Genomic DNA, 12,706 nt, shown 5'->3' with positions numbered 1-12,706 from the left:
ATGTCAGGTTCCCAGATGCGGAGGTCAAAGCCAGGGCCTGGGGGCGTGCAGACCCTGTGGGGGGAAAGGTGATGCAGTCGTGTCTTAGGTCTGTCTTAACAGAGGACCCCAAGCTGGAGGGGCTTGCTACAGAAACTTACTCTCTCGCAGTGCTGGAGGTCCGAAGTCTGAGCTCAAGGTGGGGGCAAGGCTAAGACTCCTTCCTTGTGTCTCCCAGCTGCTGGTGGCTGCCGGCGTTTCGTGGCGCTGCTTGGCGGGTGAGCTCCCCACACCCGTCTGCCTCTGTCTTCACACGGCTGCCCGCCCCCCGTGTCTCCATCTGTGTCTTCACAGGGTCTTATAAATTGCCATTTAGGGTCCTCCGGGATGACCTCATCTCAACCTGGTCAGATCTGCAAAGACCCTCTGGCCACACAAGGTCACGTGCACAGGGACCAGGAGTTAGGACTTTAGCATGTCTTTTGGGGGGACACAGCTCTACCCACAACAGGAGAGCAGCCTGGATACCCCCAGGACTCCGACCGGCAGGCAATGACTGTGTCTGTATCCAAATCAAGTTTGCAGCGCTAGATGGGGCTGGCGGGGTCATCCTCCCCCAGGAGGGGCTGGGAAGGCGGCGGCCCCCAGCTCTCCCCGCCCCGCATGCGGCCGACCTTGACTCTAGATGTGATGCTGATTACAGATGAGAATCCGCGGTGGCTGCCGTTTCCTCCAGGCCTGCTCCGTACCGGGGCCCTGGCAGACACACACTGCTCGTGAGCAAAGGTGGAGTCCGGGCAGCCTGGGTTTGAATCCTGGCCTGGCCGTGTGGCCTTGGACCAGTCACTTAAACGCTGGGGCCCCAGCTGGCTTCCCTGTAAATGGGGATGGTAGAGGCAGCTGCCTCTGTGCAGAATGGCTATGGGAAGTCAGGGTGCACGCGGTGACGAACCAGCCCCAGCAGGTGCTCCCCGAGCACAACATGCGGTCACTGCTGTCACATACCCTCGCGCTCGCGCTGCCGGGTCCGTGGTCTGCCTGCCCGTTTCACTCAACAGAGAGGACAAGGCACTGGAGGGGAAGAGGCCGGCAGGGGAGGTGGGAGCAGAGAGCGGCCCCAGTTGGGGGGCCGTGAAGCCTGCGACCTCTGTTGTGCCCTGCTCCTGCTCTGCCTTTACCCTCACTGTGCCTTGGGCACCTTATTTACAGACCCAAATCGGGGCTATCCAACTCCTGCAGTCCTACCTGCCAGGAAGGACCTAGGACGCTGCTTGTTCGAGACCTCACTTACAGAGGGGCAGGTCAGGTTTGGAGAGCTGTGTGGATGCAGTCATAGAGTGCCCGCGGGGGAGACAAGGGGCCTGTGCTGATCGGAACCTCCTCACCCACCCCTAGAACTGGATCCAGAGCAAGTGGAGGGGGAGTGTTCTGAGAACAGAGGCCAGAGGCTGCCTGCTTGGGGAAGAGCTCAGAATGGCTGTGTGATGGGGCCGGGAAGACTGGAGGGGCACATGAAGATGTGAGGAGGTGTTGGACGGGACAGGAGCTCACCCCATGATGGCAGGGACCCAGTCTTTCTTGTCCCCCGCTGTACCCCCAACACCTAGGATGTCTGTAGGAGGTGTTCCATAAGTCTGTCTGCAGTGTTTACTAAAGCACGAGGGAGGCAGGCTTTGCCTCACCAGCAGCGCCGTCCCAGCTCCGGAACTTTATGGTCGACCACTTGAACAAGCAACGTAATCCCACTCGGCCTCAGTTTCCCCATCTGTGAAGTGGGAGTATTAAGAGTTGAGCCTGGCTGTAAGGCCACCAGAGGCACATTTCCTCTGGACCAGCACAAGAACAGAACCCACTGGCCCCAGGCATGGCAAGTGGGAGTCTCTGTGAGGTCTCCCCCACTCATGGAAGACGACAGGTGTCACTTCTGCTGCCCATCCAGCCCGGGATGACGAGCAGCTGTCCAGCCTCGGGACAGTCACCGAGGACAGCGCATTGCAAGGCCTTCAGGGATGACCAGCAGAACCATGGGCGATGCTGGAGGCAGCCGGCATCACAGCTCTGACGGGAATCTCATTCTGCCACATGGCCCTAATCGGCAGCCGTTACAGAACCCCTCATGGTGACATGCATTGTCCCATCCACCTCACCCCGTCACGAGGCAGACGTGTCGCCATCCCTGTCCACCCCGGAGAGAGAAGCCAGGAATGAGCCGGGCACTCCTCCCATGGCCTCTGCTCCCTGTGTCCAAGACCCCTAGGGGGCAGGAGGCACGGTCCCAGCCGGCTTCGGGAAGCACCAGGCTTCGCCACCAGGGGGCAGAGGTGCCCCCGCAGCGGCCGGTGCCTGGAAGTAGGCAAGGCGCGAGAGGCTGAGGACAGCGCTGGTGACAGTGACAGAGCTGGCAGCCGTCCACCCCTTACCCCCACCGCCCAGGCTGGCCTGGCTCCCGCTTCCGCTCTGCCACTTGCTGACTGGGGCTGCGGGCATGTGCCTCCCCCCCAGCCTAGATGGCCCTGGAGGACACAGTACAGCTGCGGTGGCTGCCCCAGGCCCTGGACCCCCTTCGGACCCGGCCGCGTGGGGCTGGGCTGACTCCCCACTCCGGGTGGCCCAAGGACACAGGCTGGCGTCCCTGAGCTCCAGAGCTTGCCCCGGTGGACTGGACGCCTGGAGGCCCGGGGAGCAGACCTGCGAGCCCGTCCTGCCGTCCGTGCCATGTGCCGGAAGTGAGGGGCTGAGCCAGGGGTTCGCGGAGCCCAGGGGACCATGAGAGTCCCCTCAGATGCTCGTTCGTCATCCCCAGCCCTGCCCCCGATTGTCCTGACTGAGGTTCCCAGCAGGAGCGGGACAAACCCCGCGGCTCTTTCTGATCCAAAGTCTCGGTGCCACGGGCCAGGCCCGTCCCACAAGTCCCCTCTGGTCCCAGTGCCTTTCCTGTGAAGACAAAACCTCGGGGCCAGCCCCTCGGCACAGTCCTACCGTGCGCCTCAAAGACACCTGGATCCCCATCTCTGGCCACGTCTGTGGGAGCGTGTGGCCCCCACAGAGCTTTGGGGTTCTCAGTCCCCATCCTTCACACGCACCGGTGGGGGCTTGGTGCAGCGAGGCCCCTCACCCCCAAGCCCACCCATCTTACAGATGGGCAAACTGAGGCCTAGAATCACCTGACTTGGTGGCAGGGCTGGCGGACCCCAGGTCCGGCTGCTCCGTCGAGGGCTCTCTGTCCCATCAGAAGGACAAGTCCTGGGGTCCCTCTTGGTGACCAGGGCCCTGTACCAACTCCTGACCCCCCACTGGTGGGTGGCAGGGATGACTAAATCTCCGGTCTGGGGGAAGAAAGGGCACGGTTGGAGCTATCTGGCCTGGCATGGGTCCAGAGCAAGGGCGCTCTGACAGTGTGGGGGACTGGGACCCCAGTCTCCCAGTCCCTTTCACAGAGGGCATTTCCCTCCCGGGAGTCTCGGCGCAGATGGACCCTGCCCAGGGCCACCCTTGCCATATAGTCACTCAGTCCCCACCCGCTCATCAGGCCCGGAAGGCCCCATAAGCGAGTGGAGGGCCTGGTGGGCGCCCAGAGCCCCTCTGCCTGCCTGCGGGGGCGGCAGCTCAGCGAGGGCTGTCACGTGGGGCCTCGGGCCCAGGAGGCCCGGTCATCTGATGCTTCCCAGGAAGCCAGAAATCAGGGTTTCTATGTCAATCTCTCCATTGTAAAACCTTGGCTGCGCACAGTTTTTGGTTTTTGTTTTTCCCCCCGCACTGCAGGCTGTGCAGAATCCATTTAGGGGCTTGGCTCAGTTTGTGGCCACCCCATTGTCCCCTGTTCTGGGGGATCGGAACGGTCTTGTCTCTTCCTGGCCTCAGCCTCAGATTCCAGCCCGGGGGGGGGGGGTTGGCTGCTCCCCTGGGCTGTCGAGCCCCACCCCCATATCCCTGTACCCCTCGCCGCCTTACACCTGCCCAAACCCAGGGCAGCGTCACCTTCACCTGCGTGTCCTATACACACTGGCCCTGGGCTCTTTCATGGAGGTCCTCAGCTGGGGCTAGGGCACGGTGACAGCAAATGTCCTTAACACAGACCCGCAGACAGGGTTGAAGGCCCTCAGCCATCCCTACCTCTAGAATTTCTTGCTGGCCCCTTGTTCCAGAACGCTGCTCTCCACCACGGCTCCCAGAGCCCCCTTCCCACCAAGACCCCCCTCAGCCCTTCCTCCCACCTCCCCCGTGGGCTGCCCTTACCCACATGCCACCCATTTTCCCTTTAATTTCTCATCCAGAGGGGGCCGCCTCCCTCCCACATCGAGCCGGCCCCTGCTGCCAGACTGCCCGTCAGCCCACCCACCTGAGCGTGCCCAGCAAACAAAGCCAGCCCTCTCCCCCGGCTTGGGAAACCACCATACATCACGTCCCACCCAGAGTCCAACCCCACAGCCCTGCTCCGCCCCACTTGCCCCGCTGGTGGCTACCGTGGCTCTGCCTCCGTGCGCCCGGCAGGGCACGTTCAACAGAGCATTGGCCTTCCTATGGTCGAATGTCGTCCCTCCGCTCCTGTGCCCGGATGTTTAACTGTCCCTTCTCAGTGAGCGCCGCATTTCTACTGCACGCCGGGTTTGGGAATGTAGTGCCGACCCAGTTTAGTAGTCCCTGCCCTCCTGGCTCCTGGCACTAGGGCAGCAAATTCCCCAAATGACCAGAGGGCAACCCCGGAGCCCAACCCAGGGTGGAGGCAGCCGGAGAAGGAGATGGCCGGCGCCGAGGGAGGCGTGTGTGGTTCCCGGCCCAGCAGGTGGATGGGCGTGGAGGGAGCATACAGGCTCCAGGGGTGTTTCTAAAGAGGTGAGAAACCCCCAAGGGTAGGAAGGGGCCAGCTCAGTCCTTCCTGGCCTGTCTGCTCACACCAGGCCGTGCAAGTCTCTGCCTTGGGGATGACGGGCTTTGCGGGAGTCCACAGCCTCTGGTCTCCACTCCATAGAATTTTGAGCTCAGGGCGGGGAGTCTGATGGTCATGACCCTGCCTCCCTAGGGTGAGGGTCATGTCTGACCCACAGCAGGGGCTTGGGAAATGCCGATTGACTTTAACCGGGCCATGTGTCCCTGCAAGGTTCTTGTACACTTCGTATGGGGCTTTCTTGGCCCTCGAAGCCACAAAAGCAGCCCATCTGCTGCTTGGCCTGACCCTGGCAAACCACCCCTCCTGGAACATTCGGCTGAAAAGAGCTTCCGTTTGGGGGCTGAGCCAGGCCTAGCCACTGGCTGACTCCTGTCTACACCGCATCAGACTGCATGAGCTAGCCCCCACCCAGGGAAGGGAAGGAGCCCCTTTCTCAGGGGGCGGGCACTTTGGCTCTGCCATGAAGAGGCAGCAGGAGAAACACATACTCTGGCATAAAGGAACCAGGGGCCTCTGGGCCTCAGTTCCCTGTTCCGTGTGACACGGGGGTGGGGGGTGGCCTCTGAGCCTCCGCTGCCTGCTGAGATTCGAGGATCCGCAGCTCCTTTCTCCCCACTGATTTACGGGGGAAGTGTCTATGGGAAGACAAGGGAGCAGGGGTTGTGGTGCCAGCAGACCGTGATCAGCACAGGAACGGCCCCAGGGACTGTCCAGGAGGTAGGATGAGGGCAGCGATGCTGTGGGGCCCTGTCTGATTGGGGTGGGGGCTGTTCGCGTGCCTGTGCCCTGTGCTTAGAAGGCCTGCGTTGGCCCAACTTTGCCATTTGCCGATTGTAGGTGCTGGGCGGGTTTTTTTCACTTTCTAGACCTCATCTCCTCTATTGGGGAATGGGAAGAAGCTTTCCCACCTCTGTATCGATACTCTAAATAAATAAATAAATAAATAAATAGAAGAATTCCTACCTGGTAGAGGGAGATTGGCCTGAGGCCAAACATCTAAAGTGCTGTGTAAAGCGTGGAGAGTGCCAAGGCTGTGCCCGCCCTTCACTGGGGTCACTGTCCCCGGCCACCAAGTCTTAGGGTACCCACTTGTTTCTGCCATCCCTGATACCTGGAGGGGTGGGTGGAGCGCCAGCTCTGCTGGTTTCTGCGGTGCAGAGGCCACTGGTGATCCCCCCAGGCCCCAGTTTGGCAGCCCCTCCACACCAGGGGAGGGTGACTTGTCATGCCCAGGCTGGGCTTCGGTGGGGTGGGGTCCTGGCCCGGTGCCCAAAGGGGTCAGGAGGTCTGCACCTCCTGAGGGAAACTGGGAGGAGTTTGCGTTCACGTGGCAGGGTCTGGAGGGATCCGCGTGGGCACAGCCTTTGTGGGGATGGCCAGGAGGGGGTGACTATGGGTGAAGCATTGGCAAAGGGGTTCTGGCATGGGAGGGGGTAAGGAGTCCCTGAGCATCGTGCTTGTGGCTGCGGTGGCCGGCTCGGAGAGGACAGTTGGGGTTGGGTTGTGCGTCCCATGCGTGTTGGTTTCCTGGGGGCATAGGTGGCCCTCGGAAGACCTGAGGGGGTCCAAGCCTGACCCGGAAGTGGACACCTAGGGGGCTTTGGGGCGGCCTTGGCCTAAGAGGCGCAGACCCCGCCCCCGCTAGTGGCCCCGCCCTCCATGCCCCGCCCCCCATCACACCCCTTTGCTTGAGGCCCCGCCTCGGCCCGACATAGCCACGCCTCCTCTCCCGCCCCGCCCCCCAGGACCGCCCCTGTTCCGCCCCCGGACCGGGCCCCGCCCCCGGCCCCGCCCCCGCCTCCGTTTGCGCCGGGTCCGCGCTGCCGGCCGCGCTTCTGGCGCTCCATGCTGCGGCCGCTCGGAGCAATGATTAACCCGGCGGGCCAGCCGGCGCGGAGCCCGGGGCGGAGGCGCGGGGCCGCAGCGGGACCCCGGAGGGCAGCTCGGCTTCCTGCCCTCGCCCAAGTTTCCTCGTAGAGGGCGCAGTGCCGGCCAGGGCCCGCGGCGCGGCGTGGCGCAGGGCGCGGCGGCGGGCGCGCGTGGGCGCGGAGCGGGCCGCCGGGGTCACCATGAGGACTCTCCGCAGGTTGAAGTTCATGAGTTCGCCCAGCCTCAGTGACCTGGGCAAGAGAGAGCCGGCTACCGCCGGCGCGGACGAGCGGGGCACGCAGCAGCGCCGGGCCTGCGCCAACGCCACCTGGAACAGGTAAGGCCGCGCCCTCCGGGCGTGCCCGCCGGGCCCGGGGCCCCAGAGCCCGGGGAGAGGGAGCCTTCTGTCGGGCCCGCGCGCGAGGAATGGAGCCCTGAGCGCCGCGCTACCTCGCAGTGAGCAAAGAACTTGCTCCGCCGGAGTTGTGCGGGCGGACAGGGAAGTTTAATGCAACGTGTTTCTGGAAGGGAGGGACGAGACCGCGGACTCGGGACTCGTCCTGCAGCGCCCAGCTGGTGGGCGACGGGGTGGGCCTGGAGCCCGCGTGCTTGCCTCGCACCCGGGGGTCTTCCCACGTCTGCGCCCCGGTGCTCGTGGCCATCTGGGAGGTAAATCGAGCAGGAAGTGTTTTTCCCATTTCTCAGATGAGCAGATGAGCCTCAAGGGCGCAGTCGGTGGGTGGCCGCTGCGCTTCCTGTCTCCGAGTAAAGGTCCCTTTGGTCGGAGGGAGGTGGGCGGGTAGCTTCCCCTGAGCGGCCCCTTGTCCTCCCAGCTGTCAGCAGGGGTGCAGCAGCTGCCTGGCATTCCTGAGACGACCCTCCCCCCTGGGGGCCTTTCCCAGACTAGCAGGGGCGTGGGAAGTCCCCCCACCCCCAAGCTTTGTTTGAAGAGCAAGGCTGGGATCCAGAAAAGAGATGGTTTATGTAGTGGGATTCCCCAGCGTGTCTGTTCCTGATCCCTTTTCAAAGTAGACATTTCCACCAAAAGGAAAAGGGAGGGGTGGGGCACGGACTGAAAGGCTGTTCAGGGGGGGCTGTGAATGCCGCCCCCCCCCCACACACACACCTGGCAGGGAATTGTTGCCAGATGCTCTGCTGGCTGTGGTCCTGGCCCCCAGGAACCCGGCTGTCCATGTGGCCACCCAGGGAGAGTTTCTTGAGCATCCCAGTGGGCACAGGGCCACCAGCCTGAGACCCTTGTCTGGGCACTAGGCAGGACCCCATCATCCATGTGCTTGGCTTCTGTCCCCTACCAGGTTGCAGACTGCTTGTGGCTGGGTTTGCCTCAGTTTCCCTATTTGTCAGCGGGTGTGTGCATTCCTCCTTACAGGGCCGATGTGGAGACAGTGAAGGAAGGTCTGTCACGGGAGAATGTCAGTGACGCACTGACTGCACAATGTCCCAAGAGTTGATTTCTCCTGTCTCAGAATTCAGGAGAGAGAAGCTGATCCCCTGCCCACACCAACACACACACCAACACACACACACACACACACACACACACACACACACACTCTTACTTCTCTGCTTTTGCTTAGTGGTAGCCAAACAGACTTAGTTCAGTTTCCAGCTCCGCCTCTACCTCACTGTGTGGCCTTGAGCAAGTCAATCAACCTCTCTGGGCCTTAATTTCCATAACCATAAAATGGGCTCATAAGGGTGTCTGCCTCAGGGGCTGTTGCATTTAGGGATTAAATGCAAACATACATATTCAAGCCCTCTGCGCAGTGCCCAGCACATGGTAGGGACTCACGGGTGTCCAGACAGGGGAAGGGCATCGGCTCAAGGGCTTAGCCCCCTGCCCTTGTGACCCTGGGGCCAGCTCAGAGTCTTGGGGAGCTCCAGGAGGGGACTGCAGAGAAAGGCCACCTGAGTCCCTCCACTGCTTTACACTTAATGGCATTTAGAACCAGCACCTGCCAGACTTCAGAAGAACACGTTTCCTCTCCCCCTGCTTGAGTCTTCCATCCCTTGGGCACCTGACCGCTCCCATCTGACGTCTTGTACTTCTCCTATGCACCCGACGCCTTCAGGTCCCTCGGTTCACTTAGCCCAGAGAGGGAGTTACTTCTCTCATCTCCCCTTTGAAGGTGCAGAGGGGGACACAGCGCCCAGCAGACCTGCCCATGTCAGTGTCACCCACATAGAACACTGTAGGTCGTGAGCCGCTGCTCTCTCCTCTCCAGACAGAGGGTGCCGAGCCAAGGAGAGGCGGGGCGCCTTCATCTGCCCTTCCCTGAGTGGGAGCTGTGTCGGGCTGGGGGTCCACTCTGGTTTCTGCTTGCCCACCCCTCCTTGCAGTGCCCCCTGTGAGGCGGGGCAGGACAACAGCCCTCATACAGGACAGCCGTGTCTGTCTTCAGGGCCCGCCTGGCTGAGCTGGGCACTCCTCATTCGGAGTCCAAGGCGTCGGGGGGACAGTGCTCCCTCCGTAGCCTTCTGCCTCCTCCAGCTTCTAGTGGTTTCTTGGCTTGTGGCAGGCTGCTTGTCTTCACGTGGCCTCTCCTGGGTCTGTGATCGAAACTCCCTCTCCTTTCTCTTGGAAGGACACCAATCATTCACTCTGGGGTCACCCTCATCCCGAATGATTCTGTCTCAGGATCCTTACCTAACTACGTCTGTGAGACCCTGTTTCCAGAGTAGACAAGAATTTCTTGGGGACCCCATTCAGCCCACCACAGTGACCCTGGGCGCATCCACCAATTTCCTGTGCATGTTTCCTCATCTGGACATGGGGCCAACATACAAGGCTTGCTCTCGTGAGAACGGGATCCGTGCGCTCACTGAGACATTCATCCCTGTGACTTGTTCTCTCATTCCTTCCTGTGCTCCCTGGCACTGGGTGGCTTCTGGGGCCACGAGTCAGCAGAGAAAGAACAGCTTCCTGAGTTGGGGGAGGGAGTCAGGAGATAAACAGGGACACAGGTAAAGGGATGAGGTCACCGCAGGTCGTGTTTAGTGCCCGGGAGAAGATCAACTGGGAGATAGGTGAGGGCTGTCATTCTTTCCTCCAGGATCTCGGCTCCGGGGGTGCGGAAGTGTTCGAGTGAGTGCTGGCTGCCAGGCACAGTTGTGTCCTCGGCCCTTCTCTGCTGGGCGGGTTTGTCCCCTGAGCCAAGTCAAGCACAGGGCCCCAGACAGGCTGTTCCAACCTGCAGCTGCACCACCCCCCCCACCTCCGTCAAGGGCCGGGACAGAACGCTCTGTGAATGCCTTCCTCCTGGGCCTCCCCAGTTAGCTCCTGACAGGGTTTGGACCCCGTGCAGGGGTGGGGCGACTAGTTCTGTGGAGGTTATGCTCTTGAGCTGAGGGGCAAGAGGGAGCTCCCCAAACCTCAGCCCGAAAGGCCTGCCCAGCGCAGGTCCCCTGGGCACGTGTTTGGGCCAGAGGTGTTAACCGTTAATGGAGTTCGTGTTAATTCTCATTCCCTGCCGGGCCTGAATGCTCTGGGTCTGGAGAGCCCAGCATCTGTCCCAGCTTCTAGCTGTGGGAGGGGAGGCCCCAGGCCGGGGGAGTGTGGGGTGTGGGCCGGTGCTGTGCCATGCACACTGCCCAGCGTGGGACACTCCCTCTGTCCCCATCGTCTCCCTCCAGGGCAGGGGTGATTGTCTTCAGCTTGCAGAGAGGGAAGCAGGTGGGGGGAATGGACTTGATCAAGACCGCACGCTAAAAGTAAATAAATAAATAGATAAATACATAAAAGAATTATCATCAAAAAAAATAAAGACCCTATTCTAATGTCGGGGTCTGACTTGAGGTCAGGGCTCAGGGACCAAGAGAGGTGGGTATTGGTGGTCAGAACCTGGAGACTGGCGGCAGACGCCTTGTGGGCACTCCCCTGCCATGGGCAGGGGCCGCCTGCCGAACCCCTGCAGAGTGAGAATGTTCTGCCTGATTCCATCAATGCTAACCCCCACCCCCAGCTCTGCACTCACTTAGTGAGGGGTCCTGACTAAATGCCAGACCTGAAGGCGCTCCTGTCATTCCCCAGCGGCCCTCAAGGTGGGACTCAGCAGCCCCATTTTGCAGGCGAGGACACTGAGGCTCAGAGAAGTTTGGGAACCGGCCCAGGTCTCTACAGGGAGTCTGGGCAGAAGCTGGGATCTAACCCAGGTCCAGCTCCAAAGCCTGCATGTCTGCCACCACCTCAGGGGAGGGTCTCTGAGGAGCCGGTGGAGGCTCCCGGGTGATCCTTTGGTTGGGGGTCGGGGTTGGAGGCTGCCGGGGGCCTGGGTTTGGCTCCCCATACCCCACCCCTGCCTAGTGGCTGCTCTGGGCCCTGAACCTCCGGCCCCGCCGGGGCCATCAGGGTGGAGTCCGCGGAGGAATGGCCCCGAAGATGTCCACACCCGGCCCCCGGAACCTGCGACTATGTTAAAGGCAAAAAAAGGACTTGGCAGGCATGATGATGTGGAGGGTCTCGCGGTGGGGGCCCAGTGTGGTCACAAGGGTCTTCCCGAGAGTGAGGCCTGGGGCTCAGAGTCGGGGAGGAGGTGTCAGGATGGGAGTGGAGAGCCAGGGTGCCACGGTGCTTCCTGTGAGCGTAGAAGAAAGGGCCTGAGCCAAGCATGTGGGTGCTTCCAGAAGCTGGAAAAGGCCAGGCAGCAGATTCTCCCCTAGAGCCTCCAAGAGGAGCGAGTCACAGAACACCTTGAGATTAGCCTTGTGAAACTGGTTTGGAACTTCTGGCCTTCAGAAAGGAAAGCAAACAAATCTGGGTTGTTTGAAGCCACTAGGTTGGTAGAATTTGTGATGCTGACACCCGTTCCCCCCTCCCCCCTGCTTTCCCCCTCCCCCGGCACCACTGAGCGCCCTGGGCCACCACCTCCCACACCCCGGCCCGACCTCACAGCTGGGAAGGGGGCACTGTGCTGTCCCCTCCACAGTCAGGACTGGCACAGGTCAGAGCCCTTGCTGGGTGCCCAGGGAGGGGTGGGCACGGGCACGGGCACGGACCCCTCCTGCTCAGCCAGGAACCCTGTTAGCGCTGGGAACGAGCATCTGAAGCTAGGCGGACTGAAACCCGGGTGTGAGTGGGACACGTTTGCCGAGGAGCCGATGCAGCGGACACGGGACTGGAAATGGCGTCATCACCCGTTCACTAGCGGGTCCCCTCGGGGCCTGGCCGGGGGGCACAGTCGGCTTCCAAGTTGCCTACCTCCTGTGCCTTTCACTTGGACGTAGAGAGGAAGCCATGGGCCCTGCTCCGGAGGCGGCTACAACAAAGCCGGGTGGGCCCCCCTTCATCTCTTGGCAAGGACACTGGGGCTCCATCTGGTCACCCTCAGATAGACAGGACAGGGGACTAGAGCCTCAGCAGTCAGGTAGGGTGGAGGAAGGAGCCTGGGTGGCCCCGGGAACCTGGTGGCGCCCAGCTCCCCTGCCCTTCCTCATTCACATGGCTGTCCCTTCGCAGGGACTGCTGGCTGGGAAGCCAGTGGGACACACCAGGCCTGGACACCAGGGGGAGGGGCCCAAGGAGGTGGCCGCCCTGCTCAGGGTCCAGGTCGGCCTTCTGGCGTCACCTGGCAGAGGCCTGTCCCCCTCTGTGTGTCCTCAGGCCGTGTCCACATTGAGGAAGGCACCAGAAAAGGCAGGACTCTGCTTCCAGGTCCTCCCAGGGGCCTTACCCTCTCCAGGGTTCCCAGAGGTATATCAGCTGACCTGACCAGAGGCTGGGCGTGTGGTGGGCCCGACCCCTTCAGCCTCTGCTGGGGCTTTCTGTAAGGGTGGGTGGGCAACCCTGAGAAAAGTGATGCTGGGCCAGAGGCCCACACGCGGTGTCTCCTTCAGCCCACCATCCCACATGGGCTCTGGCCCAAACCAGGGTGACCACAGGCAGGCACCCCCAGGAGCCCTACGGTGAGCCCTCCCTCTCCCAGTTTGGCTATGCCCCATCCCCCTCCTGGG

General features: G+C 62.0%; 1 protein-coding gene across 6 annotated transcripts in view; it reads left to right on the top strand.

Annotated features, from left to right (window-relative positions):
• The window catches only part of PRR5 (proline rich 5), a 51,055-nt gene that overhangs the window by 15,796 nt on the left and 22,553 nt on the right, over positions 1 to 12,706 (top strand). For 2 of the 6 annotated variants that reach the window (XM_059401820.1, XM_059401821.1), the window contains exon 2: positions 6,954 to 7,073. In XM_059401820.1, coding sequence (XP_059257803.1) covers positions 6,964 to 7,073 — 110 coding nt within the window. In that variant the 5' untranslated portion in view covers positions 6,954 to 6,963. Of the gene's footprint in view, positions 1 to 6,690; positions 7,074 to 12,706 lie in introns of those variants that run through there. The other 4 variants (XM_059401819.1, XM_059401817.1, XM_059401822.1 and 1 more) reach the window with 3 other exon arrangements.

This window comes from Mustela nigripes, chromosome 6, assembly GCF_022355385.1.
Source record: "Mustela nigripes isolate SB6536 chromosome 6, MUSNIG.SB6536, whole genome shotgun sequence".
In the NCBI taxonomy this organism is placed as follows: domain Eukaryota; kingdom Metazoa; phylum Chordata; class Mammalia; order Carnivora; family Mustelidae; genus Mustela; species Mustela nigripes.
The sequence above is the reverse complement of the archived record's forward strand: the minus strand, read 5'-3'. Positions and strand labels throughout refer to the sequence as shown.